Source organism: Stegodyphus dumicola, chromosome X1, assembly GCF_044657685.1.
Source record: "Stegodyphus dumicola isolate Sdum_Otavi_A_Nest chromosome X1, ASM4465768v1".
NCBI lineage: Eukaryota > Metazoa > Arthropoda > Arachnida > Araneae > Eresidae > Stegodyphus > Stegodyphus dumicola.
In genome coordinates this window covers 185,028,478-185,049,245 of record NC_140780.1, presented here as the reverse complement: position 1 = coordinate 185,049,245, position 20,768 = coordinate 185,028,478, and the positions used below count along the sequence as shown (strand labels likewise).

Below are 20,768 nucleotides of genomic sequence, written 5' to 3'. Positions count from 1 at the left end.
CCTTATATAATTTTGCAGTAGAGATGAAATTCTAGCTGAATATTTCAGAAACATTAAAAAAACAAATTGGGACATTTATAAGGACTTCCTGGTTTCTAATATCATTAACCTTCAGGTTTTAGACAATAATTGTTCAGTCGAGGAGCTTGATACTCAAGCAAACAACCTGACAAATATCATTATTGAATCTTATGCACCATGCCCTCTCAAATGAAGGAAGTACTCTTCTATCAAGAGAGTCTGGTGGACCAAGGAGCTTGAAAGCCTCCGCCTAGAGGTTCGGAGAGCTCACAGGAAAGCAGTCAGAAATGAATCTGAAGTTAACTGGTCTAACTTCAAAATTCTACAAAGGAAATTTAAAAAGTGAAATCAAAGTGAAATCAGGAAAACTAAATACAACTCATGGAGATCCTTCTGCACAGATATTCTGTCCTAACATGAGACTGCCAGAGTACATAAGATTCTTAAGAGATCTTGGGAGTCTCAATTCTCATCGGTTATGCGATCAGATGGCAGTTATACTATAAACCCTTTGGATACACTTTTGACCATGTTAAATTTTCATCTGGGGGACACAAGTGTCACCTCTGACCCCCAGGAAAATCCATTGGAACTACTTCATAATCTAATGGATTTGGATTTTGCTAAAACAATAGTGAACTTTGAAAAGGCTAAAGCGGCTCTAGATGTATTTCTTTCCTTTAAATCTCCAGGAAACGATGGCATTTACCCAATTCTGCTTCAGAAAGGCTGGGATATTTTTGGCCACATTCTCGTGGACTTATTCGAATCCAGTTTGGTTTTAGGATATCTTCCTAAGGTGTGGAGAACTTCACAAGGTGTGTTTCTCCCCAAACCAGGAAAAGATACATATGAGAAACCAAACTCATTTAGAATGATTACACTAACATCCTTCCAGCTCAAGCTGTTGGAGCGATTGATTTTTCTGGCAACTGAAGACCGATAATAATCTGAATCATACTTTTGGCTTAGACCAACATGGTTTTAGGCCTGGCTTCTCTACTGAGTCGGCCCTACATCAACTGGTGTGAAGAATAGAAAAAACAATTATAGACGGACACTTTGCCATTGAGATTATACTGGATATTTTAGGAGCCTTTGATAACATCTGTTTCGAGAAAATACATAAAGCCCTTATTGGAAGTCATATTTACCCTATGATAACTAGATGGGTCATCTTTATGATTAAAAACAGGTATATCTGCGTTAGTCTCACTGACTGTGAAGTAAAGAGAGATATTACTAAAGGGTGTCTACAGGGTGGTATTCTTTCTCCTTTCCTGTGGAACCTGGTATTCGACTCACTCTTAAGTACTTCTACGTGAGGAACCTTGCATGTCACAGACTTATGCAGATGACCTTATTGTGTTACTACAGGGTTTTGATATTGGAACCCTACACAATCAAGCTCAGCAAATCTTGAATAAAGTATCACAATGGGGTGAAACAAATGGCCTATCTTTCTCTGCTGAAAACTCAGAGGTCATAGTTTTCCCGTGGAAAAGGAAATGGAAACTGGCAGATTTGTATCTGGGTAACCAGATTATCAGACATAAGGAATGCGTTAAATACCTAGGATGTTACCTGGACAGTAAACTCACATGGATCACCCTATAAAAGAAAAGGCACAAACAGCCACAAATGTACTAGTACTTTGCAGGCAAATTCTTGGTAAACAATGGGGCCTTAACCCAAAATCTACTCTATGGATTTATACTGCCATAGTTTGGCCAATGCTTTCTTATGGATGCGTGGTCTGGATCAATGTTATTAACAAAGGCACATACGTATTTAAACATTTTACAAAAGGTGCAAAGACTTACTTGCCTATGCATTAGTAGAGCTTTAAACAGTATCCCTACTGCTGCATTAGAATTTTTACTGCAAATTCCACCCTTGAAATTATTCTTGAGTGGAGAAGCAATTAAAGCCATATATAGGTTGAATAAAAATGGCACAAGGTGTCAAAGGGCAGGTTTCGGTCCTAAAAGCCACATTGACATATGCCTGGACTTGGGCAATGAGATTCCTATAATCTATATGCCCAAAGATGCAATTACTAAAACAATTGTTCCAGATAAACTATTCTCAACTTATATACCAAAAAGGAATGAGATAGAATCTCTAATTGACCTAATTCCAACAGGATCAATTGAATGTTACACAGATGGATCAAAATCCAACTTCACCACAGCTGGAGCTATTATAAGAACCAAGGGATCTGGAGAAGATTTCATTAAATTTCATCTATACCTTGGTAAACTAACAACTGTTTTCCAAGCTGAGGTTCTGGCGATCAATATGGTTGCCAGGGAGCTCTTAGCTAAAAATACAGTTGATAAGAATATATATATTCTCTCTGACAGCCAATCAGTCATCCTTGCCCTGGCTAATCGTGTCAAGTTACAAAACTGTGTTTTGAATCATACTCAAGATCTCAATTCTCTGGCTCAGTCCCATAACACCATTAGTTTAGTCTGGGTCCCAGGTCATTGTGATTTTGCTGCAAATGAACTAGCTGATAAAGTAGCTAAAAATGCTTCGCAACTACCCATGTCTGGCACAGAACTATTTTACCCAATTTCATATCAAACTGTTAAAAAAGAAGTAAGAAGCTGGATAAAGAACCAAAATGATGATATGTGGTCTAAACTACCAGACTGTGCTCATTCTAAATTGGTACTCAGTACACTTAACTTGTCAGGTAAACTCATACAGCTCAGTAGAGCTAACTTATGCCAGGTAATTCAAATTGTTACTAGACATGCTTATCTGGCCAAGCATCTCCACAAATGTGGTCTTGTCGAATCTCCTCTCTGCCCAGCTAGTGGAGAAGAAGAGGAAACACCTTTTCACTTCCTGGGAGGATGTCCGGTGTTTTCTGTCCCTAGAAACAAATTCCTTGGGTTTCCCTATATTAGCTTTGATCAAGCCCTTTTATACAAAGGGCTCTCTGGAATAATAGGGTTTCTGATGTATACTAAACACCTACATGCAAGGTGAATTTGAAACCACAAGAAACAAGCATTGAGACGCCCTGCAAGTTCTTTTGTGTGTGTGTGTGTGTGTATAAAAGAAACTATGCAGGGATTTCCCTCTCATAGCTGTGTTTTGGAATATAATTTGGAAAGAGATATCAAATCTTTATACACCACCTGGCCATTTGGCTTGAGAAAGTACCTCTGCCCTCCTTATTTAATTTATTTATTTATTTATTTTTATTTTATTTTAGACTCACCATCGCACCCTTGTTTGGTCAAGAGTTTTCGTTTGGTGGATTGGGAGGGATTGTGGTGGATTGGGAGGGATTGAATCGGCTCTTCATCCAATTGGGAAGTTTTAACGATTTAACCAACACCCTGAATTTAGAGATGGGATCTTTTGCTGATACTATATATTTGGTGTCAGTTAGGGATCTTATCTATTTATTTATTATTTACCTTTCATGGGAGTTACCATTTAAAACCTTTGACTTAAATGATCAAATGGCGGAAGAGCAATGGGCTACATTGCCTAAGCTCTTTTCCTACTTTTCATAAGAAGGAAGCACCATTAATGTTATGTTATTATGGTCATCATAAGGAAACCTGTCACCACAAGGACATTCATTAACTGTTTTGATTTAAATTCATTTTTATATCACTTTTCGATTTGTTACAATACTCATCTTATTACCCCAAACTTTCAAACCTGCCCCACATTCTTTCCTCCTCTTCCACTTTATATTTTAAAAATTTTATTAAACTGGAATTCATATCTATCGTTTATGTTACCCGAAAAGAGGCTTCTCTGCCAAGACTTGAGGACTTCCTCCAAGAGACTTGATTCTACCACAGGATATAACCAACAAGCATTGCTTCTGTTTTAAGATCTAAAGATTGCAGCAACAAGTGCTTCGATTTTATCAAATACAAGGTAACCAAAAAAGATTTTGTCGTTTTGGACAGTCTGAAAGAAATTGTCATAAAGCAAATAATAATCACCGATAATCCTCAAAGTAATCAGCATTCCAGTGCCTTTTGCCAACGAGTGGCTAGCTGTGCAATGCCATTACTCAGGAGTCTTTGACGCAAAGAAGTCTGTAACGGCCCTTTTCAAGGTCTGGCCGGTTGCTGAAGGATTTCTCACAAATATGGTTGTCCAGCAAATGGAAAAGGTGATAGTCTGCTGGCACAAGGTCTGGGAAGTATGGTGGATGGGGTAGTGTCTCCCAGCCCAGTCGCTGGATGGTGTCAATGGCCTCACGAGCCGCATGATGCCTCGCATTGTAATGGAGGAGGAGTAAATCCTTAAGATTACCATTCCTGGTTCTTTATGCATCAATGCCTGATGCACACGTTCCAACTGCTGCGAATACAGGCCTGCCATGATGTTTTGGTCCACTGGCAGGAGCTCATTAGTACACCACTTAGCAACTAGTCCACCAGATACACAGCATGAACTTGCGTGAGTGGAGAGAAGTTCTCGGAATGTGAGTCCCGTGATGAAAACCAATGTCCGGAACGTCTGGGTGTGTCATACTGGACATATTTTTCATCGCTAGTGAGTACTCGATCAAATATGGATGCACTGCGGTGCCGAGTAAACAATGACAAACAGGCAGCGACAACTGTTGCTTGTTTGCATCAGACAGTGAGTGGGGTACCCACTTGCTCAGCTGTATGCTTTTCCAATGCAGTGCAAATGGAGTTTGATTGTTTCCTCAGATACCTGGAAGTGTGAAGTAAGCTGACCACATGTTTGGGTGCTCTCAGCACCTCATCGTCCAGCGCTTGTGGCCGACCACAGCATGATGCATCAGTAACAGACATAGCCCCTGACCTGAACTGGAACCATTGCCTAGTGGTTCGTTCGTTAACAGCACTATCCCCTAAAATCTGCCAAATTTGGCAACTTGATTCTGCTTCTGACAGGTCCACTTTAAAATCATATCAACTCTGAATGAGCGTCTTCGATGCGTCTATTTCAATCAGTAGCTGCATGACTTATGTTTGAAGTACCAATGCAGCATGCTTTCATACTCTTGGTCAATATCCGGACTCCCATCCTAACCACTTAATCGCCAGGTTTGACAACTATTTTTATGTAAGGGTTCACTCTTCCAATGTCATATCAGAAACAGCAAGAACATTTTTGGCTACCTTGTATTTGAAGCAGTGGTAATTTTTCAGTACTATCTTCCCAAACATTTGTAACAGTTAATGTAACAAGCTCTCTTACGTATATTTTAATTAATAAATCATGTTTCCTAAAATGTTCTTTAAGAGCATTAATAGCTTCTGAATTATTTTTGGCATTCATTGGGTAACTGTCAATAAAATCTTTAGCTGATGACCTTTTTCATGCTGTGCACAAGATAATGAAATTTGTCATTTTCGTGCAAACTGGGGTTCTTGAGTATTTTTTTAGCTGAGATCAAAATGGAAGGCCAAATACAGGATGAATCTGAACAAGTGGCAAAACTTTAGAGAGTGATAGAACGCAGCTATATGAGCAATATTCATCATAAAATGCATGGTCAGAACATAAGCAGTCAGAAGTTTAAGGGCAGTTTTCCACTGTCGCATTCAAAGAATTAATGCAAGAATGAGAAAAGATACTTCAGAAAGCATTTTGTTAACAGAACATGCTCATCGAAATTACTCAAAAGACCTTCCGTTAGCTGCAATGCAGGCTGTAGGATAGGGATTGACACACATTTACATACACCAGGGGATTTCCCAAATATCGGCCAAAACAACGGCGATCCAGATGACTAGATTCATAATGGTTTCAATGGGGCACTCATAGATTGGGCATTTCATATGACCCCATAGGAAAACTCCAAATACGAGACATCTGGCACTCTTGGTGGCCATACTATGGGACCACCTTGACCAATCCATCAACCTTGAAATTTCATGGTTCGTATAACCAGCAGTCCTCTTGGCAATCAAATGGTAGAAAATGCCATTGGGTGCGAAGACCAACCCTTTTTACACCATTTATTTAAAATGCCACCTAGCGGCTCACTGTTTGTGCTTTAACCATACATTTTATGAGAGGGTTAGTAGCCACATTTTAGTTAAAAAAATAAGCACCTGTCTAATTAAATTATACACAACTGCATAACCTTAAAAGAAAAATTAGACTGGTAATTTAAAAATTCAGTATTTATTAAGATTCAGTATTAATTCAGTATTTATTAAGATAGAATGAGCATTACTTCAACCATGGAAAATAATTACATTGTTTTTTTAATTTTAAATAACAGTTCAATTTACAGAACTGGTTTACAATGAGAGGGGGGAAACTATGCAGAACTACACTATATTGCAAGATTTAACGATGAAATTTCAGTTCAAAATACAGAATATTAATAATAAGCCATATTTATTATTATATTCGCTTGGCACCTAAAAATAAATACAATTTATTTTTTCACTCATATTAATATTTAAATAATTAAAGCAAAATTCTGAACATTTTCTGAATTTTTATTGTACAATAGTTTTCCCTCAACACATATTGCAAGCTAATTAATTTAAGTAAAAATAAGTAAAAAGAGGAACATTTCTGAAATCAGAAGACGGGAAATTGCTTCATGCAGTCATCCTTTAACAATAAAAGCTTAAGCTGGCATGCTCGGAAATTGCCTAATAGCTGAAAATCCCGAAAAGTCAAGCATAACTGGAAAAAGATGGAAAGGGTGTATTGTAGCAGTTCTATAGATTTTTCAGCTAAATAATGCTTTTGACATTTCAATATGTGCATCATATAGAAATAGCCCAACGGAAGTGAAAAATATTCTGTTTAGCAACTATAGCAAAACTCTTTTAAAAACTCATAAACAAATCTCAGACTGAACATCAAAATTAATTTATCTCTGCAAAATATCGCAAACGTTATTACACAAAACGTGCACCTTAATTCTTCCAAAAGTGATATTACGCAATCGGAATCAACAGCTGCCGGTATTTGGAGATTAAATAACTAAATAAAGGAAAAGAAAGAGACATGCTAATCTGAGGTGTTTTTCATTCTAATTTTGAACAGACTGTGTTAAATTTTCAGAATAGTCTCATTCTTTGCTTGGGTTGGTAGACCACAGAACTTTTAGTCCTATTCAATCCAGATTGGAAAGTGACCCAAAAGAAAAGTCAACTGCTTGTTTTGCTGCAAACTGTAACGGTTTCAATATTCAAGATTTTGCAGAGAAAGGAGAGGACCCCCTCCCAACTTCCGTACTGTATAATGCATTGGCAAAAAAAGTGAAATTATTTTGACTATTCGATTACTTTCATTTTATTTAAACCATTCCGAATATTATTCCTTAAAAAGCTAATCCGTGTTAAAACACACTTACCTACTTTTGAAGTTTATCTGTACTTCAGTTACTGCAAATATATTGTTATAAATATTCATACATGTGCTCATAATATAAGCATAATGATCATAATAAACACAAATATGAACTGACCACGCAGAACGAGAATGCAAATTATTTAAATCTTGAGAGAAATTCAAATGTGTGTAGTCCTGGGTGGGAGGAAAAGAATAAGGAATATACCAGAATTTTCTACGCTTTTGCAATTCTTTGACTAATACATCGACGTGCACCTGCAGAGAAAGGGGTGAAAAGCTATTGCCGGGAGTATGATTCACCATCTGACGTTCCAGATAAGGAAGAAAAGTTGTTTATTTAGTTTCAGCTTTGGTATGGGGGGGAAATGCGCGTTTGTTTAAAAAATAAATGCTTTAGGGGAAAAGTAAGCACCTACAAGGGCCTTTATATTTTATTTTCAATTATAAGTACTTATAAGAACCACTACGAACCCTGTATGATGAATATTGCTTGTATAGCTGCCTTCTGTCACTCCTTTAGGTTTTGCCCACTTGTTCAGATTCACCCCGTTTGTGACCTATGGTCATATCAATCAATGTACTACAATTGGCCATGAACCACATTTAAGGCCATAGTTTAGAAAAGAACCGCATTTAAGGTCTGTTGCCTTCAGTTATTACATTCTCCATTCCTAGACTTTATAAGGAAAGGATGGATGGGATAAGGGGCAGCTTCTATGGTCAGAGACCTGGAGCACCGGTGGAAGAAGACTGACTCAGCACCAGCAAAGAATAAGTTTGAGCTGTTTGCATGGTCCCACCAGTGCACTCATGGTATCAGAGCAAGTGGTGGCTCTTTGGTTCAGAGCAGCAATAGACGAGATCTAACTGCACTTACTAGATTCCTTAGTGGCCATCTGTTATCAAAGACTTTTGTCAGTGGTAATAAAAACTTTGAAATATGCACTAAGTGTTCTACCGCACAGGCCTCTCCTGATCACATCTTACCTTGTCTAGGGCATACCAGACAGGATCTGGTTCAAGACCCCCTTTTTGTACCGGACTCTTTCAGGGTGAATGGGCTCCTGGACCTGATCTAGCTCTGGAAAACTAAACTGTCTAGTAGAAAATTAATTAGGGATGAAAAACAAAAATAAGGGAAGGATTTTTTTATTATTATTATATTTGTTTTTTGGCTTGTAGTTCTGCAGTCCTGATTGGATATCTAGATTAAAACTTCGTAAGGTATTAAAAGCCGCACAATATTAAAAGCAGCATTAACCCACAATGCAGAAAGGAACTAATTCACAATAGCCAGATTTAATGGAATGCATACTTGATCTTGTTCCTGATGCTGAAAGCTGTTTCCCAAAATCTCCAACACAGCGCATTCTCCTTTACCCTTTTCCTCCTTCCAATCAAAGTCCAGTTCAATTTTCATGTATATGCCCTAATTTGCACTATGATCAAACTAGTGAACATAGCCCCCCAGATAAAATAAGCAAATGTTATGCATATCTGGGTTGCCATGTAAATACATGTCAGTGATGTCATGGTTTGCCTATTTTGGTGACATAGTGCACTACCTCATGACTATATTTCGGAGGGGTGCAGATAATCAAAAAGAAACTTTCAATAATTTTCTCAAACTGAAAGGGAAAAAGCAGAGAAATAGATGTTAATTAACGTCCAACTCCACAAAAACTAAACTGGCTTGTAGAGAATTAATTAGGTTTACATATAACTAGATCAAGGATCTTATGATTGTACAGTGACATCATGCTTGTCCATTATTGGCACTAAATCAGATTGTTTGGCAATAATTTCTACTTGCTCTAAGTCGTAATCCCACACATGCTTTATGCTGGCTTTACAAGTCTCTCATTTACTTAATTTATCATTTAAAAAACACTACAATTTTTAACTAGTTTACTTATTTGAGCCTTCTGATTAGAAGAATGCCAAATAGCTGGGTAAAAATAGTGTTTTTTTACAGTATAAGGGCATGTTTCATTACAATAAACCTTCTCTTTGTAAAAATCTTTACTTCTCACCAACAAAAGTTTCAATACTAATCCAAAAGAGACAAAAGTCTAATATTTTCATATACATATTTTAAATCATATGTTCTTAGAAAATTACAAAATAAAGACCTTAAAAACTGTATATACCTTCTCGATCATCCAAAACTTCATTTTCATCTTTCACAACTATGTTATCTACATAATCGTCTTGCTGAAATTCACAACTTCCAACATCATTTGTTGAATTCTCTTCCAAAGCACTCAAATCAAAAGGCATTTTCTTTTTTTTCTTCTTTTTCTTTAATAATGGATCAAAAATCTGAAATGAAACATATACATGAAAATAAGATATATTAGCTACAATTAATTAAAATGTGTTACTTGAGTAGGAGAAACTAAGCACTATTTTGGCAATATATTTATTTATTATTATAAACAATATTTTGATAGAACATAGTATAAGCACAATGTTTTAAAACTCACAAAAAACAAACATTAATTCACAAACAAATGACTGCTTTCAGCATATATGAATGCTTTTCAATGAGTATGTGATTCATATAACTGCCAGCTCCTAGCAGGTTTTTTTTAAATGCACTACACACAATGCAAATAAAGAAAATTATTTTGATTATGAAAATGTTCATTCCCACATTCACATTTACACTTTTTTTTTTTTTTTGTTTAAAAAGTCATGATTAATTAATTAACTACTGTTAATAACTTTTCAAGGGTGGACAGATAACAAAATACATATATCAGAATGAAAGTAAATGTTGAAAAGTCGATGTGGCCTGTTGCAAAAAGTTATTTTATTTTTATTACAACAATGAGACAATAATGAGACATACAACAGATAGTGAAGATTCATGGAATACTTTCCTTAATCAAATAAAGAGGTCAACTTCATTCAGAAACAGCCTCAACAGATAAAAATATATTTATGAAGGCTTGTCATTTGCAATAGCCCTACAGTAGTTTGATTCATTCTTACAGAGTGACTTAAAAAAGGGAAATGTAGGGATTATTGATAAAACAGCTGAATGCTTTTCCTTATGGAAGTAAAATTTAAAGATGCAGTTAATTCCAAATCAGACTACTCAGAGATAGTCAGATGAGAATGTGTATTTTCATTACAGAAAACATCATTCTATTTTTCCATATTATACCAGTGTTTTTAATAACTGTGAGTTTTTAAATAATAATTTATCTTACCAAACTAAATGCCTATATCAAGTGTTAAGAAGAATTCTATTACATTTTATTTTAAAATTATTTTATAAAAATTCCTCATATTTTGCTATTTTAGAGACATTTTTCACTCTTTTTGAAAAATTAACAATTGGCAGCTAGCTGGGGAAAAAATCGGTATAAGATATATACCGGCCCTCAAAATTCAGGATTTCGCTCTAGATTTCTTTTTAAGTCTCAATTTTGTGTTTTTAGGGTCCATAAGTTATAATTCATGCAAAATTTTACCACAATTTAATTTAAATAGTGTCTCTCAAAGGGTAAAACTCACCAAAATGTTGGTAAGTCACCAAACTTAGCAATATACAACAAAAAAATTCATACTGCGAAAAAAGGGGGGAAGTTGTATTTCGTGCAATAAAGAGAACAAATTCAAGTATAACCCGAATATCAGCAAATACACATTTATATATAAATCTAATGATAAACTACAAAACTTTTGCATATATTTAGATTTTAGATGTATTAGTGCCCACAGAAAAACTGCAAAATTTATAAAAAATTAGTTCCATGCATAAGATCTTAAACCTGAAAGAACTGAACTCTCTACATAAATACATGGCTCTCCCTCAGACCATTACTTAGACAGATGTCAGTAAAAATTTGGTTTATTTAATTATGGGTTATCTGCTTAAGTACTCCTAGAGGGATTTATGTTCATTTGTGTTTTGAAGGAATACACTGACTACCAATAAGTATTTGGACACCTGTGATAGAAAAGAAAAACTAACTTAATTCAAAATCAATAGTTGGTAGAGCCTCCACGAGAGGTATTTACAGCGTGGACCCTCCGGGGCATACTTTTCCACAAGTCTTTGTATGACAGCTAGTGGTATTTTCTTCCACTTGGCTTGGAGAAGACATAGAATTTCCTTCACCGATTTTGCAAGGGTAGTGCACCCCTGAATTCGGCGATGCAACTCGTCCCAGAGGTTTTTGATAGGGTTCAGGTCTGGACTCTGGACAGGCCAGTCCATTCGATGAACTCCATTGGCACCATACCAAGCCTTGGTTAATGTCGAAACATGACAACTGGCATTGTCTTCCTGAAAGTAACAGGGGTCCAACCCGTAAAACTGCCACAATGTAGGAAGCACGTTGTCATCCAAAATAGTGCAGTAGGCATCGGAGTTGAGCTTAGCATGAATGGGGCCCAAGGGTCCCAGCCCATACCAGGAGAAACACCCCCAGACCATAATTCCACCTTCGCCGAAATTGACTGTTGGCACAATGCATTCTGGCAGGAGACGTTCTCCAGGTAGATGCCAGACCCAGACACTGCCATCCGAACGGTAAATGGTGAACCTTGATTCGTCACTCCAAAGAACCCATTTCCACTGATCTACGGTCCAATTTCAATGTGCTTTGCAGCACATTAATCGAGGAGCGCGGTTGGACTTTGTGATCAAAGGCTTATGGGCAGCAGCACGACCATGAAAACCAAGCAGATGTGCTTCCTTATGGATGCTATTCATTGAAACAATACTCCCGGAAACCTATTGAAACTCCTAGCGGATAAGGGCTATCGGTTGGGTGCAGTTCTTCCGAATTTCTCTGAACAGCACTCCTTGGTCTCTATCCCCCAGTTTCGTTGGTCTGCCGACTCTGGACACATTCCGACAATCACCCCTCACCTTCCTCTTCTTAATCACATAGGCCACTGTCGATATTGGGTACTTCATATCGCTAGATATGTCCCTTACGGATTGGCCACATTTGTGATACCCGATAATTATACCTTTCTCAAAATCAGAGAGCTCCGAACTGCGAGGCATCTTGCATGCGACTAAAGCCGATGCTGTTTCCTACACGATATATACCGGCGGAGTCCGTGGCGTACCTTGGGACCACAGATATCATCATTTGCATAGGTGTCCAAATACTTATTGGTAGTCAATGTATTTTTCAATTTATACCTAATGTATTGTTTGGGTCAGTAGGACCTAATGCAAAAAATCATTCATTTTTACTCATACATATTGACTTTTGTTTGGAATAATTGAAAAGAAAGAATAACAATAGTTTCTCTAATTTTTCCGTTTTTGAGACCTGTTTCATTGACACATGTTTGATCACATGACAAGAGAACGTGCAAGGTTAAAAAGTTGATATGGTTGGTTAAGGGGCCAAACTATTTACTCTTATTGTAACATTATTTTTCCGCTGTATTTCACTTTCTGATACACATTTTTTGATAAAAGAGTTGTGCCTGTAAATGTGAGAGAAAAAATGGCAAATGGCAAAAAGTTGAGTCATGCTGATATAGCTAAATTAATAGAATCTTCTGACTGAGAAGAAGTATCCAAGTATGAAAATCATACAAGTGATGAAATTAAGAGTTTAATTTAATTAAGAGTTTAAGCAAAGTCCTGACAACGATTTTGATACTGATATTCAACAAATGAATTATAAACAGAGTATTCAGTCCAAGAATCATGTAATAAAGTGGAAGTTGGATCCACTGCCACATTCTCAATCAACAGCTGCTAATATTATAAAAACTATTCCAGGGGTCACAAAATATGCAATGGCAAACATAACAGATGTAAAAAGTGCATTTGAGGTAGTATTCAATTCTACAGTTGTAAAGAAAATCATAAAAATGACTAATATTGAAGGAGAAAAGTGGGAAAATAAAACTTTTCAAGCATATATTGGATTATTCGTCCTAGCTGGTATTAATAAATCATATGGAGAATCAACAAAAAGCTTACAGGATAAAGAAACTGGCTAAAATATATTTCGTGCAACAATGTCCCTTGAAACATTTTGCACCATATCGAGAGTTATTCATTTTGATAATAAATCCACTCATCAAAAAAGAAGAAATTTAGATAAATTAGTTGCAGTGTGAGATATCTAAGAAAAGTGGATAGAAATCCTACCAAACTTATATAATCTGAATGAAAATATTATTGTAGATGAATAGTAGGATTTTATGGCCAATATCCTTTCAAACAGTATATACCAAGTAAGCCATCTAAATGGGATCAAAATATGGACTTTATGTGACAGTAAAATTTCACATGTAAAACACAAATTTACACTGGAAAAGAAGAAGGTTCAAAGCCAGAGAGAAATCAGGAAATGCGGGCAGTGTGTGATCTTACTTATAGGTATTCGGAGCACAATATTACATGTGATAATTTTTTCACATTTTACAACTTAGGACAACTTCTTCTAAAACGGAAAATGACTGCTTGGCACCATTATAAAAAATAAATCAGAACTTACTGAAGAAGTGCCATCCAGAGAAGTTCACAGCTAATTATTTTATTGAACAGAAGACATAACGGTTGTAAAACTGCATCCCAAAAAAAGAAGAATGTTATTCTTATGAGCACTTTGCATCATGATAAAGAAGTTAGCAACAGACCTGACAAAAAAACCATTAATGATCTTAGATTATAAAAGGTGTGTTCGAAAAGTTTGGTGAATTTTACCATAAAAAAAATATTAAAAAAAAAAAGGAAACAAGCAAAATAGCTTTACTCGCCTTCAAAGTATTTGCCATTAGCAACAATACACTTTTAACATCGGGTGTACAATTGTTGGAAACTGTCTGCAAACGCTTCTTTCGGTATGGCTCGAAGCACTGTTGTCACACGTTGTTGGATCTCAGTAATGTCGGAAAAGTGTTGGGCTTTCAGAACTTCTGAGACGGGGAAACAGGAAGAAGTCTGCGGGAGCCAGATCTGGAGAATATGGAGGGTGATCCAAAACTGGAACCTGGTGCCTGTCGGGAATTGGGTTATACGGATCACAGTGTGCGGCCGGGCATTGTCATGGAGCAGATTCCACTGTCCATTCCGGTACGGTGGTCGAATCCGGCGTATGCGTAGCAGCAGCCATTTCAAAACCCCCATATAGTATTCCGCATTGACGGTTGTAGCCGCGGGTACAAATTCACGATGGATCAAACCCTTACTGTCGAAAAAGACAATCAACAACGTCTTCATTGTGGATTGTGTCAAACAACTTTTTTTTGGGAGGGGGTGACAACGTTGAACACCATGCCATGGATTGCCACTTGGTCTCCGGATCGTATTGATAGCACCACGACTCATCCCCTGTAATTATTGTTTCCAAGAATTGTGGATTCCGGTCACACACGTCGATAAAATCTCCAGAGGTTTCCATCCTGTATTGCTTTTGCTCATCTGACAGCGAGTGCAGTACAAACTGGGTGCATATCTTACGTTTATGCAAATGTTTGTACACAATGGTGCTTATCTGCAATTCGCTAGCTATCATTCTTAAAGATAGTCGTCGATCTGCCGCAAGCAACCGTCGAACTCGTTCCATATTTTCTGGAGTTGTGCTCATTGTAGGGCACCCCGACCGCGGCTCATCTTTGACATCCTCCTTTCCCTCTGTAAAGCATTTAAACCACTCATAAATACACTTTTTACTCACTGCTTCCTGACAATAAACTTTCACAAACAAGTCATGTGTCTCCGTCGCCGTTTTGCCTAACTTGAAGCAAAACTTTATGCGTTGCTCCATGTCACACTGACAATCTTTCTCACACTGACTGTGTTAAACTGCTCATAGCGTGCGCTTCCTCTTATCTGTCATAAAATGGCCGTTAGATGGCTCTAGATGACATTTCTCTCACTGCGTCTGCGTGAGTGCAAGATCCTAACCGGCGCAGTTTTTTAATTATGAAACCAATCACCGAACTTTTCGAACACGCCTTTTAATTCAACTAAAGGGGCTTAGGATACTCTTGATCAACTTTTAAACGCATACACTAGTAAAAGAAAAACAAGTCGCCTGCCTATGATAGCATTCTATAACATGCTTGATACTTCTGCGTACAATGCATTTGTTCTATGGACTTCAATACATAGTGAATGGAACGAAAACAAATTGACTAAACGAAGGCTATTTATGGAAGAACTGGGACAACGAAGGCCACACTTAACCAAGAAGTGAGCACTCAATAAAAATAGTAAAACGAATACAGAGAAAAAAGGGAAAATGCACCATTAGGATCTGCTGAGAATATTTCATCATTTGTCAATCATGCAAGGTGCAAGCTCTGTCCATCAAGCAATAACAAAACTATTATGTTATGTACAATTGTAAGAATCACATTTGCAAATCTCATATAAGATATTACTATTCAAACTGTAAATAAAGGTAAGTTTCAATTTTGAATATTTTTATAGATGCTTTATATTATTATTGCAAGTTTCAATTTCAAATACAGTACAAAGTCTGAAATCTGGACATTCAATGTCTGGAATGATCTAAATCCAAACCTCAGACCAACAAATGCCATTTTTTTTCTTAAGGAATCTTTTTTTTAATGCTTTAGGCATGTGCATAAAATGTTTTTCCGCATAATAAAACATATGGAGAGGCACATTTCCTAATTTCACTTCAGCGCTAAATAAAATAACTCGTTACTGAAGAAACATTCAGTTTAGCATAAATCACTGTGATCAATAATTTGACTCCATGGCTGCGTATCTGCTTGGCATACAGCTCAAACCAAAACATTCTGCATAGAAACATCGTTGATTTTACACCCAGTAATATTTTATATCTCTGACGCTTTAACCCGGCAAATCATTATTTATTATATTTTGCTTTCATCCCTGCATGTTTAGCAACATATGACAACCTGAGTAATGACTCATGCAGCTATGCCTAAATATATATATATATATATATATATATATATATATATATTTTTTTTTTAATTTTTATTAGTAACTGGATAACAGAGAGTATGGTTACCATTACGCTTGGCGATGATTACAGATTTAAGCTAAAGTCACTAAGAAATGTTGACAAGGAAAAGTTTTACACAAATTTCTTTTCATATGCTAATAATAAATTTTGTTAATGGCCAAAAAATTACATTTACTGCTATTAGAATTAAGACTAACTGATTTGTTATTCACATAAGCCCAGAACTGACGCCAGAGCTCATATGGCCACACCGGGTGGCAGAATTTAGGGAAGACAAAATTTTTTGAATTAAGAGAAGCACTGAGTCACAAAATTAAGGTATGAAAAAATTTTTAGAATTTAGAGGCAGCAAAAATTTAGAAATTAAGGGAGGTGCTTGTTAGCAAAATTTAGGACCTGCAGGGACTGCATCAGGCAGAATTTATATCTAATGCCAGCTCTTGAAAAGCCTTAAGTATATGTGGGAATTTATTTGTGTAAGAAATAGATGTAACTATAATAAATAACTACACTAATACAGTTCAGGCTTAATTGTCTCAGAGCGCAACAGAAGCAAGATAAAATTTAGTGGAACAACTTAAATTTTGTTGCGAAGCTCATGATACATACCCAATAAATGTGTAGCGGATGCCATTAAGCTAGGCTAATATTATACTTAAATGTTTTATTGATTCCAAGGAATTTCAGTTAATAAAACAGATTGCTTTGTTCTTTAATTTTCTCAATTTATCCAGTTTATTATTTTTTGCAGGCTGTTATTACAGCAATTTTATGAAACTTAAAGTTTGAACTTTCGATTACGTCAAAAAGAGTTTCTAATTCTGGAGCTACAACAGGATCTACAAAGCGAAAGCATGTTTTGATGTTCATTAAACAAACACTGAAATTGCTGTAAAAAAGGGATAAAGGTATCTGTCTCAAAATTATGCAAGGAGTGGACTGTGATAGCATTGGAAAATAAACTGTATATGACATACGAAAACAGAAAAAACCTTTTGAGGATTCTGACACTGCACTCGCAATGAATAACAGAAAAAATATTCATTATGCTCGAAGTGACGATCATGACAAAGTGATGAATGAATGGGTCAGGCAGTGTCGCAGCGAGAAGTGTTGCCAGAAATTTTTCAATTGAAGTAGCAAAAGAAGACTCAAAAAGTCGTAAAAATCGCAAATGATGTCAGAGATCGTGTGATCTTTTTGACGTCATAGTTACGTATCCTCACATAACCTCTGATGTCATCACAAATTTACCGTCTATTAGTTCCATAATTTACAGACTATATTTGATTCTTAGACTTTTTAATTTTCTTAGCTTTAACAAAAATTTTAAAACTGTATTGCTCATTTTCAATTGTTTAAATATCTATTCCTTTTTTAATTAATTCTCATTTAATTTAGGCTTCTATTTTTAGATTAATTTATGCATATCCATTCTAATGTGATTAATCACATTTAGACTGTTGGCTCTTTTGTACTAAATGTTTTAGCTCTTTTGTACTCAATTTTTTAAATATTTTAGTGTAGCATCTGTTCTGTGGAGCGTCCCAAGAATGTGGAAGGATGTGTCTCCACATACTTTTAAAAATGCTTGGCATAATATATGATCAGCTACCATACTTCATGGTGAGGATGAATATGACAGCCGCGAATTTTAAGATTTTCATATATCACAAAACCAAACATGAAATTTTCGAATGAATGGACTTTATAAAGAAATGTGAAGAAGCAGTAATAAATGAAGATGATATAACAGACGTTTTTCATTGCAATGACAATGCCCCAATCAGCAAAATAACTGACGGCGGAATAATGATAAATAACAACAATTACAGCGAAATTTGTATTATGGTTCTAAATCCAGAAAATATCGCTACCGATAGTGAAGAAAGTGCAGACAGGTTATTGATAACGAAAAAATTTTGATTGACTAGTTAGTTGTAATTCTCTACACAGCAATTACAGGACTTAAACAATGAAGCTTTGTAACTGAACAAGAAATTGTGTCTGTCTATATAAAAATAAAGAAAACATATTAGGCCCAAAAACGAAGCAACTTAAACAACTTACATTGAAATAAATGTTTAGTAAAGTAAGCAAATAAATATTAAGTGTTTTTTATACCCTTTAGATCATAAATGCTTCATTATTTCATAAATCACAATCTCATATTTTTAATTTTATAATTTCTACATGCCATCTTTCTAGATTTAAATTGATGGTCAAATACCCAGAAAAATCCCAAATTTGGAATCACCAAAGTCCCAAAGAGTTCAGATCTCGGACTTTGTACTGTATTTTTCTGTTATTTTTAGAGATGCTTTATATTATTTAGATATATTTTGAAACTTACATTACTATTGTTTAAATCATTTCTTAAATGGCACCTGTCATTTACTGCAAGGAAGGTTAGTTTTCTGAATCGGGTCATACACTACATACATGGAGTAAATACGAACAGAATAGCAAGGTTAAGATCTAATACCTTCCTATTACTCTCTTTTCACCCACACTTTTCATGCCAGAATGTAAATGAGATAGCGAGAGTTTATTCAACTTATGAAGTAGAATGAAGTGCTATTTAAGCGAGAGTTTCAGAAGTTAGTTTTAAAGCATGTCTGCCTATTCCAGGAAATGTGTGCTGTGATTATTAGCGACATGTGTTAGCAGCATTGCAGCCACTAAGCTTGTCTTGCCAGTTTATTACAAACCAGAGCTCTTCCTGCATGTTAAAAGTATTCTGTCAACTGTTAGGCTAATCTACAACACCTTGAAATTTAGTATTCGTTACGTAATTCTGTTAAGAAGAGCGTGGCTTCTTGCAACCCAAGTTGGGTCATTGTTCATTTTGTTTGAATAACACCCTTCTTTAGGCTTCTGTTTTGTTTCACAAGGCTGTAAGAAAATTCTTCAGTAGTCCATTTAAAAGTCTATATTCCCAAAAAGACATACACTTTACACTGATGCCCAATGTTTAAAAAGAACCACGATGTCACAGGAAACGTCACCATTTAGCACTTTTTATTCAACGTTGCCAGCCCCCCCCCAATGATCATGGTGAATCAGCAGAAATTTTTTATGGAAAGATATCTGTCTTCAGTTAAATTCTCAGTTCTTGCTGCATCCAGTATCACAAGCACAAAACGTTGCTATCGTTATGTCCGTCCTTAGAGGGCAGGCTGCTACGCGGTATAAATGCACTGGCAAATTCATCTTGGGTGAGCCTGGTAGCGAAAGCTACAACTTTAAAAACTTTAAGAAAGCATTAATTATAGCGTTCCCCATACTGAAGGATAGAGGCAAGCTCGAGTCAAAGCTATTCAGCAAATGTCAATATAAAATCAAGGATCTGACAGAATTTATTTAGCGGAAAGCCCAGATTTTTAATATCTTGTACAGCAAGAGGCCAGATGAAGAAGTCATTCAAATAATTTTGCTGCAACTTCTACCCCAGGCTCAAGACTACTTTGAGCTTTGAAATGTAAAACATCATTGGAAAACTTATATTTGAGTTATCCACAAAGTTCCAAAATCAACACGTGGCAGAATAAAATCGGATGACAGTGAGAGGAGAAAGGAGTGAAGTTTTAGGCCAACACCTCAACAAAAACCTCAGTTTTGGCCGAAGAAGAAATTCAAAAGAAAAGGAAAAAAATCAAACTGGGAATAGGGGGGCAGACAGGAAGTAAACAAAAAGCAGGGGGACCAGTTAAACTAAAATGGGGCACTGTGAAGAGGGTGCAGTTACCCCAGAATAAGGAAAAGCCCTCAGTGTTATCAGCCGCACAAAAAGTTCCGAGTTTATTTTGGCCAATCATCGATTATAATTTATTCAAATCATGCAGCCGTTAGGATGTTTATACTCAGGAAAGAACTTATCGCCAAGATCTGTTGGGCACTTTACGTGCAGCGGTTTAACTTAATCATAAAACATACCCCGGGTAAAGAAAATACAGCAAGAGGCCAGACAAAGAAGTCATTCAAATAATTTTGAATGACTTTAATTCAAATAATTTTGAATGGCTTCTTGAAAACACAAAAATTTGACAGTTACATATGACTTATAATAATTATATATATAATCCCTAAAGCATTAGTATTATAACTACAGTCAAAAGTCGTTAATCCGGACTCGTCAGGACTTCGGCGATTCTGGATTATAGATCATCAGTTTAAATCTGGTAAGATGGCATGCAGAAATTATAAAATTTAAAATATGAAACCGTAATTAATGAAATAAAGAACAATTATGATCTAAAGGGTATCAAAATTTACAAAAAAAAAAAAAAAAAAAAAAAAAAGCTTAATATTTCTTTGTTTACTTTATTAAACATTTCTTTCAATGTAAGTTGTTTAAGTTGCTTCATTTTTTATGTGATAATACTTTCTTTTTAATTCTATAAACAGACATAATTTCTTGTTCAGTTACAAAGTTCTGCTGTTCAA

The 20,768-nt window shown here is 35.9% G+C and overlaps 1 protein-coding gene across 2 annotated transcripts in view; it reads right to left on the bottom strand.

Annotated features, from left to right (window-relative positions):
* LOC118199402 (eukaryotic translation initiation factor 2 subunit 2-like) overlaps positions 1 to 20,768 on the bottom strand; it is a 187,904-nt gene that overhangs the window by 134,458 nt on the left and 32,678 nt on the right. For both annotated transcript variants that reach the window (XR_015038742.1, XM_085808454.1), the window contains exon 2: positions 9,516 to 9,687. Coding sequence is in view for 1 of the 2 variants with exons in the window: in XM_085808454.1 (XP_085664580.1) it covers positions 9,516 to 9,687 (172 nt within the window). In the remaining variant the exon portion in view is untranslated. The remainder of the gene's footprint in view (positions 1 to 9,515; positions 9,688 to 20,768) is intronic.